The following is a 25,587-nucleotide window of genomic DNA, read 5'->3' on the forward strand; positions in this document are numbered from 1 at the left end:
TGCAGAGCTGATAGCAGTGCTTGGCAAGGGACTGAAAGACGTATCCAAAAATACCTTTGTGGCTCCAGGTAGTCTAAGCAGCGCAGAGAAAATGAATTTTTTGATCATGTATACAAATGAGCTTGCAAGTGCCCCATGTTTAGTTCCAAATCCTGCATGTACTTGGGTAAGTAAAGCTATGGCGACATCACAATATGGTGGAGAGGTCAATCAAAACCAACGAGGAGATGTTGGGCAGCATTTAACACCAGTGGCCTGAGACCATTCTTGGGGCACTGTTGACTTCATTTACGTACATGATAAAAGTTCTTGTTGCTTTTGAAAGTTCATCCCCACCCAATTCCTGGAAGAGTTGTTACTTGGAGTTTATCCTTTACAGCCCCCCAGTCAATTATATAATATACAAGAACCCAAAACCCAATGGTCATTTTGGCCCAACAGGTTGGACAATCCTACCGTAGATTATTGCTCTCTCAGCTTGACATGAAACCAAGGACAATTTATTATGAAACGAAAACAAAACACATAATTGGAGATATTATTATGTTAATATGTTGTATAGAGCAGATGAACAGACCTAGGAATCCTTAGCTTGAATTTGTGTATGGACTCTAGCTTCTCACCATATACAATGCAGTGATAAGATAACAGATCTTTAATGACAGCAATTTATAACACACATAGCATATCACTTTGTGACACAATATCATTAAACAATATTGTATCGAAAAGCTGTTCATCGTGCGACCCACATATCTGACCATGTTCAACCAAGAGGAACAGGAAGGTAGGAGACATCTGTATTTAGCTGATACACTTGTCTCAAAGGATGAGTTTTTAGTAGAGATGAGCGAGTAGTACTCGATCGAGTAGGTATTCGATCAAATACTACGGTATTCAAAATACTCATACTCGATCGAGTACCACTCACTATTCAAATGTAAAAGTTCGATGCAGAACCAGCATTGATTGGCTGAATGCTATACAGTCAGCCATTCAACGCTGGTTCTTCTCCTACCTTTAGAAGTCTTCTCCGTGCAGCTTCCCCACGGTGTCTTCCGGCTCTTCATTCACTCTTCATTCACACTTTTAGTGCGGGCATGCGCAGTCAGCTCTGCCCAGGCCCAATGCCTGGCAGAGTGAATGAACAGCTGGAAGACGCCGTGGGGACGCTGCAAGGAGAAGACTGCACAGAGGATCCAGCCCGACCCTCACTCGTGGACTTGGTAAGTATAACTTGTTCGAATGTTGCCTACCCCTGAAACGAGCATTTCCCCCCCATAGACTATAATGGGGTTCGATATTCGATTCGAGTAGTCAAATATTGAGGGACTACTCGAAACGAATTTTACTGTTCGCTCATCTCTAGTTTTTAGCATTTGAAGGCCTACCGGAGAGATCTCTATAAAGAGTGGAGGCACCAAAAATAACCAAATGCACATTGACTGAGAGAGAGAGGACAACAGTCATGTGAATGCTATATCCAATGATCCCATTGAGTGTTTGAGATTCTGGTGGCCTCCCAGAGAAGTTGACTCTGTCCAACCCCTAGGGAGTAAACTATAGCACCCTTTAAATTTTGGTGTTTCCTGTTGGACCATTAGGGTATTTGGAGAGTATCTGCCCATCATGGAACAGTGGGGGTTCCCCTAAATCAGACTCCTCTTCAACTCGCAGTACTTTTATAGTATGAATTATTTGATTATAAAGTTTCTGTAGAACATCCTCTTGCTAAAAAGTTTATACTGTACAGCACTTACCATAGTACGTATTTCTCTAGGCAGACGTGACGGCATTTATGAGACTCTCAGAACCTCCCAAGGAATTTGGAAGGAGAAAGAAAAAAAATCATTTCCCCTAAGATCGCCTACAAAATTACTTTGAGACATTTCCATAGATTTTCCATGTATAAATAGAATTCCATTTGTCATCACTACATGATTGTGCGATTCAATTCTCCTTAGGATCTAGCGCTCCTTTGATGCCTTTATGTCGCGGCCGTATTTCAATTTGAGGCTATTATGTGTTCTGGAGCCATTACATTACTGTATTTGCATGTGATTTAAAGTAGCACTTCTATCAATACAAATGTCATCAATCTTTATGTCAGATTACTTTGAGCAAATAAAAATGTCAACATACTAGTTTTCTTGTTGCTTCCTATTTTATTTCCCGAGAGAGAGAATTGCTTAAAGTTCTAAAAGCCTTTGCTGTATATTAGGTCCTGCTGTGATAAGTGAATTGCAATTCTGTTAGAAGATCTCTTTAGAAAGTGAAGCTGGCATCTTTCTAATAAATCCAATGTATGAAAAAATAGACTTAAACAAGAATAGGACATCCACAAGGGATGGGATGGAAAAAAAAAATAGCATGTTATTGGTTTGCAGCTCAATAACTTTACTTAGCCAGTCCACTGGTTTAACCCACCTAATCTGCAGACAATGGAGAACATAGCACAATGAGACATGAAAAGGACGAAGTCGTCTAGACTCTGGAGCTAATGCACTGCCTGAGCCACTTTCTAAAGAAACATATGTTACATTGTAGCTCACTGATCGGATTGTGCTCAATGTTAGATCACTCCTTGTCGCTATAGGAAGGGGACAAATGTTGCAGCAGGTCAGTCTAGGCCCTGGACCCTGAAAGGTACAAAGGCCACTTTATCATATGGGAATGCAGTAGTAGCGAAAATTGTAAGTTGCAATACGGGTAACCAGGTACAGGTATAGAGGCTTCAAGCTATGGCTTAAAAAGATGGTAACCTCAACAACTGGCGTATCGAGATGTTAGCTTCAAGCTATGGCTAGGGTTGAGTGATCTGGATTGGAAAAGATTGGATCCCGATCGGCGGTCAAGCAAATTTCATGATCGGGATCAGGATCGCCTGGAAAATGATTGGAAATCGGATTTTGAAATCTCAAGATTGGCTCAACCCTAAGAGTGACTTTTTCCATAGAGAAGCATTGACTAGGATGGAGCGATCGGGATGGGGAAAGACCAGATCCCGATCGGCGATCGAACAAATTTCATGAATGGGATCGGCTGGAAAATGATTGGAAATCGGATTTTGAAATATCTAGATTGGCTCAACCCTAAGAGTGACTTTTCCCATAGAGAAGCATTGACTAGGATGGAGCGATCGGGATCGGGAAAGACCGGATCCCGATCGGAGATCGAGCAAATTTCATGATTGGGATCGGCTGGAAAATGATTGGAAATAGGATTTTAAAATCGATCCTGAAATCTCAAGATCGGCTCAACCCTAGCTATGGCTTATCAAAATGGCAACCTCTCTTTATGGCTGATCAAGATGGCAGCCTCAAGATATGGCTTTTTGAGATGCAGCCTCAAGCTATGACTTATTCTGGCGGAAGCTTCAAGCTACAGCTTATCGAGATGGCATCCTCAAGCTATGGCTTATAGACACGGCAGTCTCAAGTTATAGCTCATCGGGACAGCAGCCTAAAGCTATGGATAAAGCTATGGATCACTGAGACAGCATAATGATGTTAATGGTACTTCTGGGTTAGGCAGTATGATTCTAAAGGCACTCCTCCATCATGTCTACTTTTAAAGAGAGTCTGTCCAGTCCAAAATACCATCCAACCCAAAAATAAAGGCATGTAAGGCCATAAAAGTGTTATCCAGTTTTTGAAAATTGATTTCCTATCAGATGCATAACTCGAGAGGTGTAGAAGGTGCAGTCACATCAAGACCCAGGAACCTTACGAGGGCCATATAGTGTTTCTTCAAGGTCTAATAGGTTATTTGGGGTTGTATTCTGCAGAAACTTTGTAGCTAACTTCTTAGCTGGCGTTCCTTTACACAAATCTGTTCAACACAATTTAGAATTTTTGGCACACTCTTTTTCTGTGAATGTACACCCACATGTCTAGCAAACTGAAAATTTTTTGTCCAAGTTGGATGCACCAAATTGCACCACATTGTGCCAGAGATGTGCCACATTTATGCTAGTGTTTGATCAAAACCACAATAGTAAGGTCACTATTTTCAATCGCTATTGCACAGTGCTGGGAATGATGGGAAGAATTTATTAAGAATGGCGTTCTATATGTCAGTCTTAATAAATTTCCTAACCGTCGTGAGTCGTGCCTGAGTTACTAAGAGACACTTCCATGTGCTATAATGAAGATCTACACCAGTCAGGTACTTCCTAGATTTGCTATGTAACTCATGTGAGAAAACATGATACATTTGTCAGGTTAAGTGAGCTAAGCGAGCCGAGGAATGAGGTAGATCTTTGATGCAAGAAAGGTCTTAGGAACCTTAGAGTGAAGTCCAAGAGAGCAGGAAGGATTGGAGTTGCTGATGAGCAGGAGAGTAATCCAGGGAAAACACGTAGATACCCAAGGAACAAATCCGTGGTCAAGCAAGCTGGGTCAATAACTGGAGGTCATGTGGTAGCAGAAGGCAGAGGCAGAAGGGTAGTCAGGGAAGTCATACACAGGAGGTCAACGGAATAGCCAAATCAGGACCCAAAAGGGAGGTCAGGTGGAAGCCAAAGGTCATATAATCCAGGGAATCCAAGGACAAGGAGGCAGGACAGGTGACAGGAAGAAGGAAGCAGGAGAGGCTTGTCGCTAGGGGAGCTGATACTGTGGTGTAAAATGAATAACCAGCGGTGGGCCAAAACCAAAATGAGGCCTAAATAGCCTCAGGCCTTCCGCTGACCCCCCTGCTGCGGTCCCGGTGCTAGAGAGAAACCAGAACCTCCGCACACCCAAGCGGATGCCTCCAGCCTACCCCAGTGCAGGAACCAGCAGTGATCCCGGCGCTGGACAGGTTTCGGGTCGGGCGTCTCTGCGCAAAATAGCGGAGGCCCCGATCCATCCTAAAAAAAGGGTCCTTGTGCCAAAGATGTGCCATATTATCACCCAACTATGCCAGAAAACCAGTGTAGATGGGTTGATAACTTCCACCATTATACGGGAATAAATTCTGCACAACCACAGTACTCATTTGGCCTCAGATATACTCGATATTTCACTGCACAGACAATGTTCTACACTGTGCGTTACACGATTTTATTTTATTTTTTTTTAATTATTTATGGAGCTGAAGAATTTCTTTTCAATTAAAGAAGTCCTATCCATTGATTTATTCGGGGCATCCAGCATCTTATGAGGAATATAATAGCTTTCTATTATTAGATGTGCATTCTCTGGCCAATTTCAAGGATTTTCCTTCCCAGTTAATCTTTAGAAATTACAGTTAGCGCTGCCAACAGCGAACATTAACCATAATATGGCAATAGAGCCCAAGTTAAAAATAAGAGCAGAATAATGCAAATACAATCTCCCATATAATTATATCTATTACGTGATATCAACGGCAAACCTAAGTGATTTTACTATTCACGCCAATTTTGTGTTATTTTCTGTAGAGGTGGCCATTTTTGGGGCTTGGGTAATATAACTAATATAGGTCCAGCTCATAAAATGACCACCTCCATGATATAGACCATTAGTCATGGCTGGAGATGAGTGAACTGGTTCATCATGAACTAGGTTTGTTACGAATTTTATAAAAATTTAGGTTCAGCCAAACCTGAAATTTTTGGGGCTCACCGCCCATGACTTCTTTTTATAATCTGTGATCTTTTCAGACCTCATAGTACTGTATAGTAATCAGAGGTCCAAGAGAGGAGCAGAAAACTAAAAAAAATCCTTACTCAACTCTCCTCGCTTCTTCTGGACTCTGACTTGGCATCAGGTCTTGTTTCTTGGGCGTCTTCCGGCCTCTTCCGCAGTCAGTAGTCTTGTGGAGGCATCAACATCATGATACTTTGACCAATCGTAATTCTCATTGGTGACCCAGAGCTACTGATATCACAGAAGAGGCCAGAAAACGCTGGAGAAAGAAGACCAGAAGAGGTGAGGTATGAGTGTTTTTTACTTGTACGTTCCTCCTCCAGAGAACCCAGAGAACTCCAGACCGAAAATTGCAGGCTAACCTCACGAATATTCACAAGACAAACCTAGAGATGCTTGCCACTAGTCATGGGTGAGCAACTTCATTTATGAAAATGGTTGGCCAAAATCAACTCCAAAGTCAACATTGATAAGTGTCTCACCACTGAGACCCACACTGATCAAGAGAAAAGGAACCAACCTTGACTATTAGAAGGGACATTGAATTACATGGACATGGTGAAATGTCCTGAACAGATATGTCTAAACAAGATGTCTTCGGGGGTGTAGTTATAAATTCAGAGGTATGCACTAAGACCTGGTATCATGGGACCCAAAGGATGGACTGAATTGACCAGAAATGCTTCTGGCTGAAGCATTGACCAATCGAAGAGAAGGTAGAGATGTCTACCTTTGGGCAAATCGTTGGATTTACATTGCATAGGTAAGCAAATTGGGGCCTTAGCCTAAAGAGATCCTCCAGAAAAGGCTTCACCACTTAATTTTTTTTCTCATTCTTTTTTTTTTGTATGGGTTTCCAGGCTGGTTCTGACCTTGGGTCAACTTGGAACCAGCACCAGGCTCGAGTCACTTTGTCTTCTCCTCTACCATGTTCACTACTCTTTACTTGTATTATGTGGACTGGCTGAATATATCAATAGAATAGTAAAGCCATCCACAGTACAGGAAATGAGCAGTGAACATGGAAAATCATGTGACACCCAAAAAGCTGTGGTTGACCCAAAAAAGAACCTTGGAGAAAGTAAGTGGTGAAGAACTTCCTGAAGAACGCCTTTAAGGTTATTCAATTAATTTTAGACCCTGAATATAAAAAAGATATATAATCCAATTAAAATGCAACCAATGATTAATAACACTTCACCTGCGGTTCATGGTACGTTCTACAAGTCAATGCGAATGTCATATAAAATCAAATATTTGCGAAGCTTCTTTCCCATAAAAAGTCGTGAGCGTGTAATACTCTGTTGACTGTCTGATATCATTCAGAGCAGGTTCCTATTGATTTTTGTTCTCCTCCTCGCAGAATCTATGCAGTTTCCCCTCTTTGAGGAATTGACCACACTGCACTTTTAGAGAAAAATCTATCTGAGGACACGGCACTACATTTGTATACATAAATATGCTCCACACCTTATGAGATCCTTTCAGACGACTTGTGAGAGTTGTGGTTTTATTCCGTCGATATACAGTAGGCTGAGGCCCTAACTTATCTGCTGGCTTTAATAAAAAATAAAATCCAATTTCTTAAGACGTATCGAGAGTAGACGCTGAGACTAGGCTGCATATTGGTAAGGAAATATCTATGTTTTTACTATATAATATACGGTAGAATTCACATGGACTGATGGTACAGTATTATGTATCTCGGCTCTGCTAGGCTAGGTCTACAATTGGTGGAATTTTTAAAGGGTTAAAATGTGTATATATATATATATATATATATATATATATATATATATATATGGTATCCCCATAATTGTGCTGACCCATGGAATTCAGGTACCATTTCATTTTGGCTGTACGGTGACGGCCATAAAAACAAAGCCCATAAGAATGTCGCACAAACACGTTTTTTCTCTAATTCCACCCCATTCTGATTTTTTTCCACCTTCCCAATACATTGTAAAAAATATTAAATGGACCCATAAAAATGAACTAAAGTACAATGTGAAAGACAAAAGAGGGGGACACCAAGCCGATCCTCGTGTAGTAAATCAGGCTGAGAGTGAAATATTATAGACAGACAATTGTCAGATCACTTGATAGGGTTGTGAAAGCGTCACAACAATCCAAAGCACAATCAATATCTGTTCCTGGGAAGGTAAACCAGATGGCGGGCAGCAGATGATGGACGTCACAGGGACATATCATGTAGCAACAGGAGAAGGACCAACCGACCGGATAGGTCAAGGACAGCGCTCACCCAATAATTATGAAACTTCTTTATTGAACAAGACTCAAAGGGAATGGCACAACGCGATTCGAACCCATAGGTCCGGTAGTGGCCTGGGATGGCTTGAAACTAGCAACAGGAGAAGGACCAACTGACTGGATAGGTCAAGGACAGCTCTCACCCAATAATTAAGAACCTTCTTTACTGAAGAACACTCAAAGGAAATGGCACAACGCATTTTGGACCCATAGGTCCTTTATCAAGTGCAAATGTACTGGCCTGAGATGGCTTGAAACTAGCAACAGGAGAAGGACTAACTGACCAGATAGGTCAAGGACAATGCTCACCCAATAATTAGGAACCTTCTTTATTGAACAAGACTCAAAGGGAATGGCACAACGCATTTCGGACCCATAGGTCCTTTAACAAGTGCAAATGTACTTGCCTGGGATGGCTTGAAACTAGCAACAGGAGAAGGACCAACTGACTGGATAGGTCAAGGACAGCTCTCACCCAATAATTAAGAACCTTCTTTACTGAAGAACACGCAAAGGGAATGGCTCAACGCGTTTCAGACCCATAAGTCCTTTATCAAGTGCAAATGTATTGACCTGGGATGGCTTGAAACTATCTGCTCAGTTGGTCCTTCTCCTGTTGCTAAAGTAAAATTTGTCCCCCCAAAATTAATTACTCCCAGGACCCTGGGACTGGAAAAATTAAAAGGTTTTTGCTTTTGGAATGAGCCAAAATCGAAAAATGGCTGAAACGGGAAGGAGTTAAATGTAAAAAAAGGTAAACGAAAAATATGCTGAAATTTTGTGGTACTATCATTAGTGAATGAATAGAAGCAGGACAGGTGCTCACAAATAACACCGGTAATTAATTCAATAGGTCTGGATGTTTTTGAATGTGCTACAATATTTAACCGTAAATGGTATTTTTCAGCACTTCAAAAATTAATTCTGGTAAAATAGGTGCAAATGGCTGACAAAATGTTCAATTTGTCTTTCTCAAGCAATTAATGTAGCACTTCATTGAATTTGGTTTTTAGATTTTGTATTCCCTCCGGGTTAACAGCATTCAGTATTTAGGGACATTCGGAAGGCTACAAATTTTTTTCAACCTTTGTGTTGCTGTATCTGAGGGTAGAAACAGATGTGGCGACTTTATTTTCACATCTCTTATTTGTGCCTATTGAGTTGAATTTTTACACTTTATTAGTTATCATTACAGGTGGGCGAAACTCAGAAGCAGACCCCCAGTTCAGCTCAGTCTGAGCTTGTTCAGATAGAACCAGAATGGAAATGATTATACCCTGAGGATTCTTAGGTTCCTATTGTATACTCACCTTCCCTTACTTCTTTCGGGTCTTCTTGCCGTGTCCAGAATTCTGTGTTTTCCTCCTGGGTAGAATTCTCTACATTAAAGGGGTTTTCCCCCTGAACATGTTATCCCCTAACCACAGAATAGGGCATAACTTGTAAATCAGTGGGGGTCCTATCTCTCAGACCTACACTGGATGGAATAGTTCTAAGGCCAAGCGCACCACTCCATTAATTTCAATAGGAATTTTTCAAAAAAAATTGATTTAAAGGGAATGTGTTGGCAGTAAATGACCTATTTTTTTAACCATGTTTTCATGTTAAATATTTTTTTTTTAAGAAATCTATCTATCTATCTATCTATCTATCTATCTATCCATCCATCTATCTCATATCTCTCTATCTATCTATCTATCTATCTATCTATCTATCTATCTATCTATCCATCCATCCATCCATCCATCCATCCATCCATCCATCCATCCATCCATCCATCTATCTATCTATCTATCTATCTATCTATCTATCTATCTATCTCTCTCTCTCTCTCTCTCTCTATCTATCTATCTTGTATCTATCTATCTATCTATCTATCTATCTATCTCTCTCTATCTATCTATCTATGTATCTATCTATCTTTCATCTATCTATCTATCTATCTATCTATCTATCTATCCATCCATCCATCCATCTATCTCATATCTCTCTATCATCTATCTATCTATCTATCTATCTATCTATCTATCTCCTATCTATTTATCTAATTTTAACTCTGGCCACATAATAATAGACTTGCCAATTCTTTCACCTCATTTACAAAAAGTCATGAAAGTAGAACATAGATAACACCCATGGTGACCCATCATGACATCCACTAATAGATGATGCCACAGCTTATCTACTCCCCCTCCCTGCACAGAGCATGCCTAGAAAATTCTCCCATAGACCTCCATGTGTCTACTCCAGACTACTGCCACCTGTGGTTATGACTGTGCTGTAAATATCACTAAGGCCTCGTTCACATCTGCATTGGTATTCCATCTGGGGGAGTCCGCATGGGGACCCCCACTGAACGGTCTACCGAACGTATTGATAAGCAGTGTGCTGGGAAAGAACACTGATCCCCATAGACTATAATGGGGTCCGGGTGCTTGCTGCGAGATCTCCGCAGGGAACATGCGGACAGAAGAGTACTTCTCAATCTACTTCCCTGTCTGCACGTTCCCTGCGGAGATCTCGCGGCAAGCACATGGACCACATTATAGTCTATGGGGTCCATGTGCTTTCACTGCACAGCGCTTGCAAATGTGCATTTGGTAGTCCATCCGGGGGGTCCCCATGCGGACTCCCCGAACAGATTACCAAACGCAGATGTGAACCAAGGGGAACAGAGCAGAGAAGAAACCCAGGCAAAATGGCCGCCCTCAAAATTATATACCGAAAATAGAATATAAAATTTACAATGCAAAAAAAGGCAGGCTAGAAAAAGCAGTGATACATTTCTACTTCGAAGCATTGCCCTTTAAATAAACATTGTAATATCAAAGCATTTTTTCCTTGGTCGACTGTACATTTCATGCTCCCTTTACATGTGTGACTTTTGCTAAATTGCATGTGGGGAAAAGTAAATGATCACAAGGACCGAGAGTGATATCTAATTGCCTCGTGTAATGTATTTTGTAGCTGTGTTCTTCTGCATTAACCTTCACTAAATTACATGCTTAGTTAGAAATGGTCTCAGTCTTTACAGCGACATTAAACAACTATCTTTAATAGTTCTGAGAATACCTAAAATGTTACCGCTCGCAGGGTAGTGGTGACCTAAAATGCTGCCATTTGCAGCTGTGTGCTGAGCCATGGCTAGCCACCTACAGGTTTGTTCAGAGCTGAATTGATCATACCTGCAGTGCTGTAACTAAAGAGCTTTTGGCACAGTAGTCGCCTGAGTTAAGAGCCTGCAATGGCAGAAAAATATACAGTCGCATAAGCATTACAAGGGCGAACCGCTGGAAATAGGCATGTTCAATATTTAAAATGCTAGAGAGTCGCGAGTCTACAGTCTGCCCTATGGGTTATAATATCATGCAAGAGGAAGAGAAAGGGAGGAATAAGAATGTTTCCGTGCTCGATGTCTTATTGCTTACTGTAACTAACATGCTAGATTACAGCTAACACCGCAGATTACATGTTTCTAGAATTAATTGAAAAGCCACTAATACGTTTTATGGAGTTCCTCTAATACTATAATTTACGTTTTCTGTAAATCTCAACACATCCGTTCCCTGCTTGTTATTTCCCTGTGGTTTCTATTGCTTTAAGACTAAGTTCCCGCAAAAAAAGTGCCGTGGGAAAAAACGCATTGCGCAGATCTTTTCACAGAAAGTACACAGTAGAAGGGGGCAACACGGTGGCTCAGTGGTTAGTACTGCAGCCTTCTAGCGCTGGAGTCCTGGGTAGGGTTGAGCGATCAGGATCAGAAAAGATCGGATCCCGATCGGCTATCGAGTAAATTTCACAATTGTGATCGGGTTCCGATCCCGCCTAAAAAATATTGGGAAAGGAATTTCGATCCCTATCGCTCAACCTTACCTGCATGGAACCGCTGCCGCTCACTGGAGCTCCTGTCCGTTGTTCTCTGTCTTCTCCTCTGTTATTCACATGCCGGCGAAGCGCCATACGTGCCCCCGCCTCCCTAGGTTAGTGTTACAGATGCTGGGAGAAGGCAGGGATTGTTGTGGCTTAGGAGAGTGTGGGCAAGTACTGGGATGCACTCATGTCTACCCACCCTGTAGACTTCTGCGCCCTGTAGACTTCTGTAAATCTCAACTCATCAGTTCCCTGCTTATTTCCCTGTGGTTTCTATTGCTTTAAGGCTAAGTTCCTGCAAAAAAAGTGCCGTGGGAAAAAACGCATTGCAGTTTTTCCCGCAGTTCTTTTCACAGAAAGTGCGCAGTGGAAAGGGGCAACACGGTGACTCAATGGATAGTACTGCAGTCTTGTAGCGCTGGAGTCCTGGGTAGGGTTGAGCGATTGGGATCAGAAAAGATTGGATCCGGATCAGTGATCGAGTAAATTTCACGATCGCGATCCCACCTAAAAAAGATTGGGAACAGAATTCCGATTCCGATCGCTCAACCTTACCTGCACAGAGCCACTGCCGCTCCCCGGAGCTCCCGGCCGTTGTTCTCTGTCTTCTCCTCTGTCATTCACACGCCGGCAAAGCGCCATATGTGCCCCTGCCTCCCTAGGCTAGAGTTACAGATGCTGGGAGAAGGCGAGGCTTGTTGTGGCTTAGGAGAGTGTGGGCGGGTACTGGGATGCACTCACGTCTCCCTGTCCTGTAGACTTCTGCACTAGATCAAATCTGTTCACAGAAGAAGGGAAATAACTAAAGAAATAGCAATTTTTACAAAATTGATTATTTTATTTTTTTACCCAATGCAAGTAATTCCATTTAGGATAAGAAGTTGCATCCTCTCTTACCATTACACTAAGGGGTGAGAGATGACCAACACAAAAAAAATCCTGCTTTTGTGATACCCTTTGGGGCTTGTTAGTGATATATTTGGGCACCCGGTAGTTGTAATATGGGCTGCAGCCTGTTGAAGGTTGTGCTAGCATGTTGTGATCATGTATTGACTTTGCGTCGTGAGAGATTGGAATCTTCAATGAAATTTGTGGAAAGCGAAGGTGGACACCACTGTGATGTGAAGATCAATAAAACCGTGCAGAAGTGCCATGAACCAGATGACTGCATCATTGCTACCTGGACAACATGAATTGACACGAAGCAAAGGCTTTATGGTCTATTTACCAAAAATAATTGCCATGTTAGATATGCCCCATGTATCTGCATTATCTGGTGCTTTTAATAGAAAGGCAATAATAACCCTTTCAATATAGAGATGTCAGGTGATTCGAAAGGAGCAGCATGGTCTACGGAGGGTGGAAAACTTCTTTCTGCAGTATCTGTTACAATATCTTCCCAAATATCTCCTGAAGTCTCCCAACCTTAGACGTCCCCAGTGGGATTCTCAATCTAATTTCCCTGTCTCGGCCTCAATCATACGCACACTAGGGCACATTTCTTAGGAAGTCAACAGACCTATTATTATGTTATTTCCTTGCTTGGTAGGAAATTGGAGCTTGGAGGAGACGCCTGTAAGAGTGTGGAGGACATACATATTGTCTTGGTTCGACAGGAGCCTAGGACTCCGGAGATATCAGTCAATTGTGATAGGCCGGGCATTCATTTTATATACAGTCAGCCAAACGCTCATTTAGATGTTACTCCCATCACCTCAACTCAATATACATGTATTGTATGTTTTACTCGGCCAAGCGTGAATCAGGAGAACGGAATAAGTTGTCACCACACCCCCATAGGGCAAGTTATGTCCCTTGAAGACATGTAGAGATCAACATACCCAACTTTTCCTTCCCATGATATCTGTTATCATTGGAGAGTTGGGAATCCCCCATACACATCAGATGGATGGCTGATCTTACCGATATCAGTGGTTTTAGCTAACATTCATCTAATGTGTGCAGTTGTCATTGGCCAATGGGCTCAGGCCGTAATAAGGTTTGACCCATTGTCATAGGAAATAAAATTTTGGCCCCTTGTATTAGGGAGATCATGGAGAGGTCCGTCCTTCAGGACCTTCATATTTTAGTCATAATAGAAAGTATTCAGTCTGGAGGACCTGGCACATATGTGCCATAACATTTCATTAGGAAGTGTGCAATGCTTCATTTGCTCTATGGTGGCACCACTTTCTGTCACAGGGATGAGCAAATTGGTTCCTAAGAAGATTAAAAAATTTTCAAAAAGTTGGTTCGTCCTATCCTGAAACTTTTGGGGTTTGCAACCCATGAACAACAATTGTACTCTGGGGTTTCTTCAGGACTCTTCTGGCCTACTGTATAATGGTAGTACCCACTTAGACTCATTCACATGCCTCAGTAGTCCCCTGTAGATGGTGATGTCATTCAGGAGGCTGGAAGAGACCCAAAGAGGATGCCAAGAGACGCGGCTATAGTTTATGTCTATTCACCTCCTCTGGGTGTCCACTTATTACACTCTTGGGGAGAGTTCACACAATGTCTTTTGGCTCGTAATCGGGCACGTCTACGCCGTGGGAGCTTTTGCGGGCCGTATACGCTCCCATTGATTTCAATGGGAGCGTGGATCGTATACACGTATACGATCCTGGCTCCCATTGAAATCAATGGGAGTGTATATGGCCCACAAAAGCTCCAGCGGCGTAGACGTGCCAGATTATGAGCCAAAAGACTTTGTGTGAACCCTCCCTTGGGTTTGAAAGGGGGATAAGAACTGTTCTGGTCCAAACCAAATACATTTGGTCCAAACCTAAACAGGTAGATAAGCCTTGTGAAAATTTGCCCATACACATTTGAGCAGGTTCAAAATTTTGGTGCAACCACTCCTCAATCTTATCAGTGTGAGGGGTTTCTCACCTGCCCCCAACACGTAATGAAAGAAGGATTGAGCATGTTGAATTTCAATACGTCCAATCCCTCGCTCCCACAAGTATCTGGTAACAGCTTATGCCCCTCTCCCATCAGGACTGAGCATTTAGCTGACGACTATTGAAGGTGCTTGGCTTATTTTACTCTATTGAGTCATCCTACATCAGAGAGTGATCGGCGCTTCTAAAGGAACAGCGCGATAAACAAACCAACTCTGCTACATCTGTGTACAAATACAGGAATAAAGAGGCGTCTGTGCCGCAACCTATTTGGTATATAGAGCAGATGGAAATTTTTGCTCGACACGTATAATTTCATTTCTTCGCACACCATCCCTGGCTCCAAATCAGTAATGTTAATTACACAACTGTTACGATTTCTAATTATAACCCAAATTCTGGAACTAATAAGCTCTCAAACAAAGACCTGGAACAGGCTCTGTTGGATTTACCTTCGACAATATTTTTTTCACTGTTGAGCATTTCGTCTTACAGGATTTTCTGCGCCTCTACGAACCTGAAGAACTGAGTCGGAGCTCCTGATTGCAATCTATATTTAGTGGCTTCAAATGAGCTAAATATCAAGTTGCTTAGAGCCGCGTTGAACTATGGGTTAATATTTCCGTGCCCTGGATTTAGTGGATAAAAGGCAATCTGCAGCTATTGTGACCCTCGGAAATCTAATCATTGAAGAGAGAGTTATGTAGAGCTCGGTGTAGCCATGTTTATCGAGGAAAAGATTAGAATACGTTACATGTTAGCCATGATTATTATTTACTCTAAGTGCACTTTACTACTACACAAAGGAGGAGGCCATTTTGATTATTTTAAGAACGTAAACTGCCCATTCACCATAAATGTTGGGTAAAGCTTAAACTGTATTTTCAAGGTCCTTGACTTGACTTAAAGTCGGGAACCGAGTATGACTAGCACATGAGACCCAAGTTGCGTTCAACTCTAGGGATGAAGATATGTCCCACCAATTGAGTAAGTAGAGAAATGTGTGAACTGTGTGGGGTCTGGGGACATTATGGGAACCGTAGGCAAAGGCACTTGGATGAGGTCACATAAGATCAGCCCCGGCGCCATTATACTTCCCTATGAAACAGGATCGCTCCCGAAACAGTGAAGGTAGAAAAAATGGGAATGGAGACCCAGAGAAAGATGGTGGAGGAGGGATAAAAAGGCTGACAGATGAATGAGTAGATCGGTGTTGTTTTTGAAACAAGGTCAAGAAACTGGAATACCCCTTTAATTCAAGGCCAAGAGGTAATTCAGATACAAATGTGGCCTTAATAAAGTTTCTCAAGCAGAGGTTTAACGTGATGTTCATGGCCTCCAATGCCAAATATGTGATGGGGCCCCCACTTACTATGTGTTATTTATAACCCTGGTGTCTTCTTACGCTGTAGGGAAGTTTTTGGGTTCCCTGAGACTCCAAGGCCTGGTAGTGACCACTACCTTGATGCCCCTGTTCTTCAGTGCCCTTTAGAGTAATTGAACTGTACTTGGTAATACTTAGTGGTATGGAAGAGTATGGTAGATGTTCTGAGCTTAGAACACCACCTAATCCCAAAAGAAAAGGTCCCTCAGTTTCATGTGGACCATTTGAAATTCCCATGGTAATGTTTATACGAGTAAGTACACAAGATACGTCTTAACTTCATTACTGTAAAAGGTCCTACTATTGGGACACCGAGCAATCATGAGAATGAGGATCTCATGTCCCATGGAAACTCTATAGGTGCTGAAACTCCTCAACTCCACTAGAGAGTCTAAGAGGTTTGAATATTATGAGTAGAAAGGTTCTCGAGTGACACAAAGATAAATTGAATTCCCGTAGAGTATTGCACGAGGTATGACCCTGTGAAAAAACAGGATCCCATGCCTCCATTTGTATGGTGCATTGGTCATACATGTGTACTGCCACTCCAATAAATTGATAAGACTGGCAAAGATAGAAGAGCACAGTTACTCCATTAGTCACATAGACCTTGAATGGAGTGGTAAGGGACCTACATGACCATTGTACCATTGAAATGAGGGGCCTACCTTGGGATGATGGATCATGGTATCAGTGGTCCACCCCACCAATAAGACATTTATCATCTATCTTGGGCACTGATGATAAATTGTTTTTGGAGGGTCAGCCTCTTTATATATACCACCTGCTCTGAAACAAGAGTTTACTTTGTGCCACGTAGACTGTTCCACCTTGGACAATGCTTAGAGCTCTACAGATGACCAGTTAGACTGTAGACTGTCAGAGTATTTTTTCCTAAAGTAGTCCTATATTGTGTTTCTCTTATGATCTTGTTTGACAACCCTTTCAACCCAACCATCTGCAAACTCCTTGTCACGAAGAGGTGATGGAACAAACACAGTCTTTACATGACTCTTAGAATGAACTTGCCAATGAAATCTGATAAAAGATACCAATTACAAAGCGAAAATCCACCGCGCACGTTCTCTTTTGTAACACAAAAACAACTAATGGTCGTCATGAGAAGAAATCTGCATCCCAGAATCACGGTTCCTATTTGTTCTTCCTTGGTTCCCGGGCAGGGGGGTCACTTTGTTCTCCGACCTCTGCTATTTAAAGTCCTTCCATTTCCATATGTCATTGAGTTACAATTATCCTGTCATCATGTACAAGGGCAGCAAACAAACTGGGATTAAACATCCAACGTGAAAGTGTATGCAAAACACAATCGATACATCTCTTCAAAGACCTAAATGTACCAGAATGATGGCGATAACGTAACAAAGGATTCAATTGTTTAACATGGTTATCATGTCTGTGCTCCGAGACAAAGCCGAGCAGCAGATACAACGCGGCCTTTTGTCTGGCGCTCAGATGCTATCTGCTTGTTGACTTTGTATAATTATTTGTTGATTCTTTTACAAAGCAGAATTAACATTGTTTGTCAACCTTATATTGTACTCCTAAACCTAGAGGTGCCCATACATTAGGGGAAAGGTGACCGAACTTGGAATAGAATGACTATGTCACGTACATGGAGGGTTCCCAACTCTCTTCTGATAACAGATGCCAGATAAAGAAAGTCATGTTGGATCTCAACATGGCTGATCCTTTGTTCCCACAGGAGACAGGCTGCTATCAAACATCTCTTCTGTTGACATTTTTTGGCCAAATGTTGTATTAAGCGATCGGGATCGGGAAAGATCGGATCCCGATCGGTGATCGAGCAAATTTCACAATCGGGATCCGCTGGAAAATGATCGAAAATCAGATTTTAAAAACGATCCTGGAATCTCAAGATCGTCTCAACCCTACTCCATAAACATAAAGTAAATAGAGTTGAGCGATCGGGATCGGGAAAGATCGGATCCTGATAGGTGATTGAGCAAATTTCACGATCGCGATCGGAATCGGCTAGAAAATGATCGAAAATCAGATATTAAAAACAATCCTGAAATCTCAAGATCAGCTCAACCCTAATTACCAGATTCTGGCATATGTATGTGTGCTTGGTTTGGTTAAAGCCTCCATGTTCCCTGATTGGGGAATGGGAAGTTACTAGGGCATATCTTAGGCCCGGTTCACGTCGCGTTTGGGTTTCCGTTCAGGGGAGTTCGCTTGGAATCCTATCCACAAAAAAAAAAAGTGGTTACCTAAGGAAATCCAAGGACCTCATCGACTATAATGGGGTCCATGTGGTTTCCGCACGAAAAATGTGCAGAGAAAAGTGCTGCTTGCAGGCCTTTTCTCTGGCATATTTCATGAGGATAGGGGAATGGAATGGCCCAAACGCAGGTGTGAACTGGGCCTTAGATGGCGACATATATTTATGAGAACAGAAGATCAGGAAGTTGGCATTCCACTAACATCAATCATCATGGAAGAGTTTATAGGGTCCCATTCACATTAAATAGCTAATCCCACGTAAATAGGGGGTTCAGCTAACAATCATCCACCATGTGGACAGCTTTATAGACACTTTGGAGGACCCCAGTGTTCTTGTGCATAGAGGAGTATAGAGGAATAACTGTATGGTCACCTTTAGGCTAAGGCCCCACATAGCGGGTTGCAGCAAAAAAGTGCTGTGGGTAAAAAGTAACGTAAAAGTTGTGCTTGATACTTTGAGCCAATCACTTGCCACCATTTCATCCATTTCCCTCCATCTAGTTTTATATATAGACACTAGGGCAAAAAAACTATGGAAGAAACCCTCTCAGAATGCAGCCCCATACACATTGTGATTCTGCAGCTGCATCCCCCTCCTATTGACTGTTGTACACTAGATGGATTTTTGGATCCTGAAGAGGTTTTCCAGGCAGGGGAAAGGGAATTACAGCCTGGAAGACGCAGAAGAGGCCCTTTCCCTCTCTTAATATATATTACATAGTTTCATATAGTAAAAGTTACGCTTTACCAATATATCACAACATAACCTTCACCAGGCTCAATGATATCCTGCATCCTAATAACAAGGACGTGCAAATATTTCCTCTATGCCAATGTGACTAGCCACGGGTCAGAGATCGGTATTCCAAAGCAAAAATATAATCCCATCCGCTGTATTAACATACGGAAACTCAGAGATAAGAGGAAAATCAAAGCTTTATGTGCAACATAAAAGCCAAATATATGTAAAGGTAGCGAAATACCTGCAGCCTGAACCAGTGATCAAAACCTTCTCCAGGATCAATGCCTGGTGCTTCATTTCCCAGCGTGCGGGGTTGAGAGATGTTAATTACTGGGAAATCTTCTTGAAATGTAGCATATAGAATATTCATCACAAATGATGTAGACTGGAATCGGGCAGTAAGATCTCATTTGCATAGGTGTAAGGTGGTACGCAACCCGAATTCGGCGCCGCTACATTAATTAATGCAATATCATATCCCATTAGATGCTGATAACATCGCACTTGTCAGAATCAATGCAGTCCCTTATGTGCCTACAGGTACAAGACAAGGCGTATTCTGCAGGAAGGTTAACCCTTCCAGCACTCAAAAGGCTCCAAATCATCCAACTTAATTTAGTCTTGTGTAGTTGCAAGCAATCTATTGTTCCCTGTTATCAGGGGTATATCATTTAGCCACAAACCCATTTGCAATGCAAACAATGGGATCCCTCAATGAAGTGTAGTAGGTTAATAGTCACACATACTATATGTAAGGGGCAATTCACACGCGGAGTTGGGGGTGGATTCTGCCCCGAATCTGGAGTAGATTCCAATGGACTCTTCCTCCCATTGTTTTCAATGGTAGGCAGAGATCGCCACAGGATGTGGAAAAAAGAAGCGTCCTGCTCGATCATGCCATGGATTCCATCCGTGGGATCTGCGGGTTGAGACTCCCTCCTGATGAGGACCATTCCTATGGTCCTAATAAGGAGCGGGATGCCGCAACAGAATGCTAAGGTATTGCATCGGCATCCCGTCGTGGCTAGCCATGCGAAAAAGCTGGCGGCGGAAAATGAAGAGGAATTTACTCTTCATTTTCTGGTGTGTGAACTGATCCTAACCCAGTTGCTTTAATAACATTATTATTATTATTATTATTATTATTATTATTATTATTATTAATAATAATAATAATAATAATGTAACATTATTATTATTAATCATAATAATAATAATAATAATAATAATAATAATAATAATAATAATAATAATAATAATAATGTTACATAATAACAATAATGTCAACAAATTACACTCCACAAATCCAGGCGCGTATACCGTTGAGCGCCTATTCGGCTCTAGCCATGCATTATCACAATGTCCAAGAAGCTGACATATAAGGATCTGTTTCATGAGATTGCCTTCTGGCTGCCTCTGTCTGTGGTGTAGATGGATCCTTATTAGGGTTGAGCGATCGGGATCGGAAAAGATCGGATTCCAATCAGCGATCGAGCAAATTTCACGATCAGGATCGGCTGGAAAATGATCGGAAATCAGATTTTAAAATCGATCCCGGAATCTCAAGATCAGCTCAAACCTAATCGTTATAGCTCCTGGTGATTTTTTCCCCTGCCTTCTTTCTATCTGACATCTGCAGTATTATCTACATGTTCCAAGCAGGCAGTATGCCCTACAAACAGCACACACAACCTCAGCTTCTTGTAAGTACAACATGTAAATAATGCCATTATAGTCACATCTAAGCTTGAGATTTTCAACAAATTTAAAGGAGGTTTTCCGGAACCATAAAGGAGATGTTTCTGGGATTTAAAAATTTAGCTAAGAGCAAGAATGTTGATAAAATAAAAGAGTAATAGTCCCCTGTGCGATCCATATGGGTGATCTCTGTTATTCTTTGTATACTTGTACAGCAGCAATGACGTCAGGTACAAGCACATGATCGCTGCGATCAATCACTGGCCTCAGGGTGATGCTATTGTATGATATGAGACTGCTGAGGCCAGTGCTTGGTCATATGATTGTATCTGATGTCATTCCTGAATGGCAAGTAAACAAGGGGCTACTGGGGTCACCAAAGGAGTGGGGCTATTGTAAGATAGATAGATAGATAGATAGATAGATAGATAGATAGATAGATAGATAGATAGATAGATAGATAGATAGATAGATAGGAGATAGATAGATAGATAGATAGGAGATAGATAGATAGATAGATAGATAGATAGATAGATAGGAGATAGATAGATAGATAGATAGATAGATAGATAGATAGATAGATAGATAGGAGATAGAGTGATAGATAGATAGATAGATAGATAGATAGATAGGAGATAGAGTGATATATAGATAGATAGATAATTAGATAGATAGATAGGAAATAGAATGATAGATAGATGATAGATAGATAGATAGATAGATAGATAGATAGATAGATAGATAGGAGATAGATAGATAGATAGATAGATAGATAGATAGATAAGAGATAGATAGATAGATAGATAGGAGATAGATAGATAGATAGATAGATAGATAGATAGATAGATAGTTAGGAGATATATAGATAAATAGATAGATAGGACATAGATAGATATATAGATAGATAGATAGATAGATAGATAGATCATAGATAGATAGATAGATAGATAGATAGGAGATAGATAGAATATTAGATAGATAGATAGATAGGAGATAGAAGGATAGATAGATAGATAGATAGATAGATAGATAGATAGAAGATAGATAGATAGATAGATAGATAGATAGATAGGAGATAGATAGATAGATAGATAGATAGATAGATAGATAGGAGATAGATAGATAGATAGATAGATAGATAGATAGAACATAGATAGATAGATAGATAGATAGATAGATAGATAGGAGATAGAGTGATAGATAGATAGATAGATAGATAGATAGATAGGAGATAGAGTGATATATAGATAGATAGATAATTAGATAGATAGATAGATAGATAGGAAATAGAATGATAGATAGATGATAGATAGATAGATAGATAGATAGATAGATAGATAGGAGATAGATAGATAGATAGATAGATAGATAGATAGATAGATAGAAAGATAGATAGATAGATAGATAAGAGATAGATAGATAGACAGGAGATAGATAGATAGATAGATAGATAGATAGATAGATAGATAGTTAGGAGATATATAGATAAATAGATAGATAGGACATAGATAGATATATAGATAGATAGATAGATAGATAGATAGATAGATAGATCATAGATAGATAGATAGATAGATAGATAGGAGATAGATAGAATATTAGATAGATAGATAGATAGATAGATAGATAGATAGGAGATAGAAGGATAGATAGATAGATAGATAGATAGATAGATAGATAGATAGATAGGAGATAGATAGATAGATAGATAGATAGATAGATAGGAGATAGATAGATAGATAGATAGATAGATAGATAGGAGATAGATAGATAGATAGATAGATAGATAGATAGAACATAGATAGATAGATAGATAGATAGATAGGAGATAGATAGAATATTAGATAGATAGATAGATAGATAGATAGGAGATAGAAGGATAGATAGATAGATAGATAGATAGATAGATAGGAGATAGATAGATAGATAGATAGATAGATAGATAGGAGATAGATAGAATATTAGATAGATAGATAGATAGATAGGAGATAGAAGGATAGATAGATAGATAGATAGATAGATAGATAGGAGATAGATAGATAGATAGATAGATAGATAGATAGGAGATAGATAGATAGATAGATAGATAGGAGATAGATAGAATATTAGATAGATAGATAGATAGATAGATAGATAGATAGGAGATAGAAGGATAGATAGATAGATAGATAGATAGATAGATAGATAGATAGATAGATAGGAGATAGATAGATAGATAGATAGATAGATAGATAGATAGGAGATAGATAGATAGATAGATAGATAGATAGATAGGAGATAGATAGAATATTAGATAGATAGATAGATAGATAGATAGATAGATAGGAGATAGAAGGATAGATAGATAGATAGATAGATAGATAGATAGGAGATAGATAGATAGATAGATAGATAGATAGATAGATAGAACATAGATAGATAGATAGATAGATAGATAGGAGATAGATAGAATATTAGATAGATAGATAGATAGATAGATAGATAGGAGATAGAAGGATAGATAGATAGATAGATAGATAGATAGGAGATAGATAGATAGATAGATAGATAGGAGATAGATAGATAGATAGATAGATAGATAGATAGATAGATAGGAGATAGATAGATAGATAGATAGATAGATAGATAGATAGGAGATAGATAGATAGATAGATAGATAGATAGATAGATAGGAGATAGATAGATAGATAGATAGATAGATAGATAGATAGGAGATAGATAGATAGATAGATAGATAGATAGATAGATAGGAGATAGATAGATAGATAGATAGATAGATAGGAGATAGAGTGATATATAGATAGATAGATAATTAGATAGATAGATAGATAGATAGATAGATAGATAGATAGGAAATAGAATGATAGATAGATGATAGATAGATAGATAGATAGATAGATAGATAGATAGGAGATAGATAGATAGATAGATAGATAGATAGATAGAAAGATAGATAGATAGATAAGAGATAGATAGATAGATAGATAGATAGATAGATAGATAGATAGGAGATATATAGATAAATAGATAGATAGGACATAGATAGATATATAGATAGATAGATAGATAGATAGATAGATAGATAGATAGATAGATCATAGATAGATAGATAGATAGATAGATAGGAGATAGATAGAATATTAGATAGATAGATAGATAGATAGATAGATAGATAGATAGATAGATAGGAGATAGAAGGATAGATAGATAGATAGATAGATAGATAGATAGATAGGAGATAGATAGATAGATAGATAGATAGATAGATAGATAGATAGATAGATAGGAGATAGATAGATAGATAGATAGATAGATAGAACATAGATAGATAGATAGATAGATAGGAGATAGAGTGATAGATAGATAGATAGATAGATAGATAGGAGATAGAGTGATATATAGATAGATAGATAATTAGATAGATAGATAGATAGATAGATAGATAGGAAATAGAATGATAGATAGATGATAGATAGATAGATAGATAGATAGATAGGAGATAGATAGATAGATAGATAGATAGATAGATAGAAAGATAGATAAGAGATAGATAGATAGATAGATAGATAGATAGGAGATAGATAGATAGATAGATAGATAGATAGATAGGAGATATATAGATAAATAGATAGATAGGACATAGATAGATATATAGATAGATAGATAGATAGATAGATAGATAGATAGATAGATCATAGATAGATAGATAGATAGATAGATAGGAGATAGATAGAATATTAGATAGATAGATAGATAGATAGATAGATAGGAGATAGAAGGATAGATAGATAGATAGATAGATAGATAGATAGATAGATAGGAGATAGATAGATAGATAGATAGATAGGAGATAGATAGATAGATAGATAGATAGATAGATAGGAGATAGATAGATAGATAGATAGAACATAGATAGATAGATAGATAGATAGATAGATAGATAGGAGATAGATAGAATATTAGATAGATAGATAGATAGATAGATAGGAGATAGAAGGATAGATAGATAGATAGATAGATAGATAGATAGATAGGAGATAGATAGATAGATAGATAGATAGGAGATAGATAGATAGATAGATAGATAGATAGATAGATAGGAGATAGATAGATAGATAGATAGATAGATAGATAGGAGATAGATAGATAGATAGATAGATAGATAGATAGGAGATAGATAGATAGATAGATAGATAGATAGATAGATAGGAGATAGATAGATAGATAGATAGATAGATAGATAGATAGATAGGAGATAGATAGATAGATAGATAGATAGATAGATAGATAGACAGCGTAATCTTCTTATACCCAATATCCCAGCATGCTTTGTGTTGCCCCAGTATAATCCGCCATATTGCCCCCCGCTGGTGCAGATATTAGACAGACAATACTCCCAATGGCAGATAATAAAGCAGACAGGACTACAAGAAGTTTCTATAATCTCTCGTTCTCCCCATTTAGCTAAGCCAGAAAGCCTCCTTCAGGATATAACACAATGCGAGTTTCCTTTACCACACATGTCAGCCGTATATTTTATTTAGCACTTTAAAACAAAGTTTACGGGCCTAGTGTTTACCTGAGAGACACCCCGCCATGACGGACAGCCGCAGATAGAGTTTCCATGGAGACACCATCCTTGGTCACTAGGGTCTGGCGTCCCTCTTTGTGTGACTGTTAGCAGTTTTGACGTTCCTTCATTAAAGCTCAGCCTGTTGAGACACAAGACAGGTCTCAGTTAGAGAGAAGGAGGGAAAAAAAGGAGAAGACGCACATCTGGCAATAATATGATAGGCAAATCAAAGGACGGAGCAAGGCCCTAAAGCAATTAAACGTCTT

General features: G+C 39.7%; 1 protein-coding gene across 2 annotated transcripts in view; it reads right to left on the minus strand.

The window, feature by feature from the left end:
- Positions 1 to 25,587, minus strand: part of CNTN5 (contactin 5) — a 1,103,706-nt gene that overhangs the window by 539,402 nt on the left and 538,717 nt on the right. For both annotated transcript variants that reach the window (XM_075266105.1, XM_075266104.1), the window contains exon 4: positions 25,328 to 25,460. In XM_075266105.1, coding sequence (XP_075122206.1) covers positions 25,328 to 25,385 — 58 coding nt within the window. In that variant the 5' untranslated portion in view covers positions 25,386 to 25,460. The remainder of the gene's footprint in view (positions 1 to 25,327; positions 25,461 to 25,587) is intronic.

The sequence above is a fragment of the Leptodactylus fuscus genome, chromosome 2 (genome assembly GCF_031893055.1).
Source record: "Leptodactylus fuscus isolate aLepFus1 chromosome 2, aLepFus1.hap2, whole genome shotgun sequence".
Taxonomy (NCBI): domain Eukaryota; kingdom Metazoa; phylum Chordata; class Amphibia; order Anura; family Leptodactylidae; genus Leptodactylus; species Leptodactylus fuscus.